Here is a 2,098-nt window from a genome sequence, read left to right as displayed (position 1 = left end):
TCACTGACTGTGGAAACTTTACACTGGACTTCAAGCAACGTGGATTCTGTGCCTCTCCTCTATTCCTCCAGACTCTGGGACCTTGATTTCCAAAGGAAATGCAAAATTTACTTTCATCAGAGAACATAACTTTGGACCACTCAGCAGCAGTCCAGTCCTTTTTGTCTTTAGCCCAGGCGAGATGCTTCTGACGCTGTGTCTTGTTCAAGAGTGGCTTGACACAAGGAATGCGACAGCTGAAACCCATGTCTTGCATACGTCTGTGCGTGGTGGTTCTTGAAGCACTGACTCCAGCTGCAGTCCACTCTTTGTGAATCTCCCCCACATTTTTGAATGGGTTTTGTTTCACAATCCTCTCCAGGGTGCGGTTATCCCTATTGCTTGTACACTTTTTTTTCTACCCCCTCTTTTCCTTCCCTTTGCCTCTCTATTAATGTGCTTGGACACAGAGCTCTGTGAACAGCCAGCCTCTTTAGCAATGACCATTTAAAGGCCTTTGCAGGTGTTTTGAGTTATTTAGCTGATTAGAGTGTGGCACCAGGTGTCTTCAATATTGAACCTTTTCACAATATTCAAATTTTCTGAGATACTGATTTTGGGGTTTTCATTAGTTGTCAGTTATATTCATCAAAATTAAAAGGAATGAACATAAATATATAGAAATATATCTGTCTGTCTGGAATGAATGTATACATTATACAAGTTTCACTTTTTGAATGGAATTACTGAAAGAAATCAACTTTTTGATGATATTCTAATTATATGACCAGCACCTGTACTGCTGCCTGTCTTGGCCAGGTCACCCCAAAAGAGGTTCTTAATCTCAATGGGACTCTCCTGGTTAAATAAAGGTTAACTAAAATAAATAAAAATAAATCTTAGAAACACAAGTTTATTATATATATTATACATTTATTATTACTTACAGATACATTATAGTCTGTCAGAAACCAGTTATTACATAGTTATACTGATCTTACGTGGTAGTTGATTTATGCATCAGGTTAAGGTTGGTGAGGGGAAAATAAACGTCTTGTGTTTAAAGATAAAATCTCCGTTTTGTTTCAGAGTCGCGCCAGACAAGAAGATCCAGAACAGGCTCGCCTGAAGCAGAAGGCTAAAGAGGTACATGCGTGTTTTCATATTCACTTCACTCAGCGTGTTCACAAACCAAACCTGTCAACGATTAGGTTAGCGTGTACGGTCAGGTGGTCAGAGGGGGATCCCTGGCTCAAACACCTGCGTTACCTGAATGAAAACACAGAACGTTCAGCCCTGACAGGTTCATATATGGGTATTACTGCATGAGGTTACGGAAGTTATTGATCACTTCCACACATGCTTCGGTTGTGATGAGAGGTTACTGGTGCAGAGAGAAAAGGGAGGGGGGAGGGAGGGGGAGTGGCAGATCCGGGAGAATTATGGGCAAATGTTTAAATGGGAGGACATCAGGAAATAATGGTGAAATACGGGAGGAAAAACTGGAGGGCTAAAGTTTCCCCTCCGAGTCCATTTAACAGCTGTTCTGGCTCTCGGTCGCGTCACGTGATCTTCAGCAGATGGTGTTTGAAAATATAAAAAATAAAGATGAAACCTAATTGATCCACACACACAGTAACACACACACACACACAGTAACACACACACAGTAACACACAGTAACACACACACACACACAGTAACACACACACAGTAACACACAGTAACACACACACACACACAGTCACACACACACACAGTCACACACACACACACAGTAACACACACACACACACACTGTAACACACACACACACACACTAACACACACACACACACACTAACACACACACACACACACACTAACACACACACAGTAACACACACACACACACTAACACACACACACACTAACACACACACAGTAACACACACACACACACTAACACACACACACACTCTAACACACACACACACTAACACACACACAGTAACACACACACACACACACTAACACACACACACACTAACACACACACAGTAACACACACACACACACTAACACACACACACACTAACACACACACAGTAACACACACACACACAGTAACACACACACA

At 41.9% G+C, this 2,098-nt stretch overlaps 1 protein-coding gene across 1 annotated transcript in view; it reads left to right on the top strand.

Annotated features, from left to right (window-relative positions):
* The window catches only part of LOC123961522 (transcription initiation factor TFIID subunit 4-like), a 19,668-nt gene that overhangs the window by 9,191 nt on the left and 8,379 nt on the right, over positions 1–2,098 (top strand). Inside the window, exon 11 of the mRNA XM_046036992.1 lies at positions 1,019–1,125. Within this exon, the coding sequence (XP_045892948.1) occupies positions 1,019–1,125 (107 nt within the window). The remainder of the gene's footprint in view (positions 1–1,018; positions 1,126–2,098) is intronic.

This window comes from Micropterus dolomieu, linkage group LG22, assembly GCF_021292245.1.
Source record: "Micropterus dolomieu isolate WLL.071019.BEF.003 ecotype Adirondacks linkage group LG22, ASM2129224v1, whole genome shotgun sequence".
NCBI lineage: Eukaryota > Metazoa > Chordata > Actinopteri > Centrarchiformes > Centrarchidae > Micropterus > Micropterus dolomieu.
Note: the sequence above shows the minus strand (reverse complement) of the source record. Positions and strands in the feature narration are given on the sequence as shown.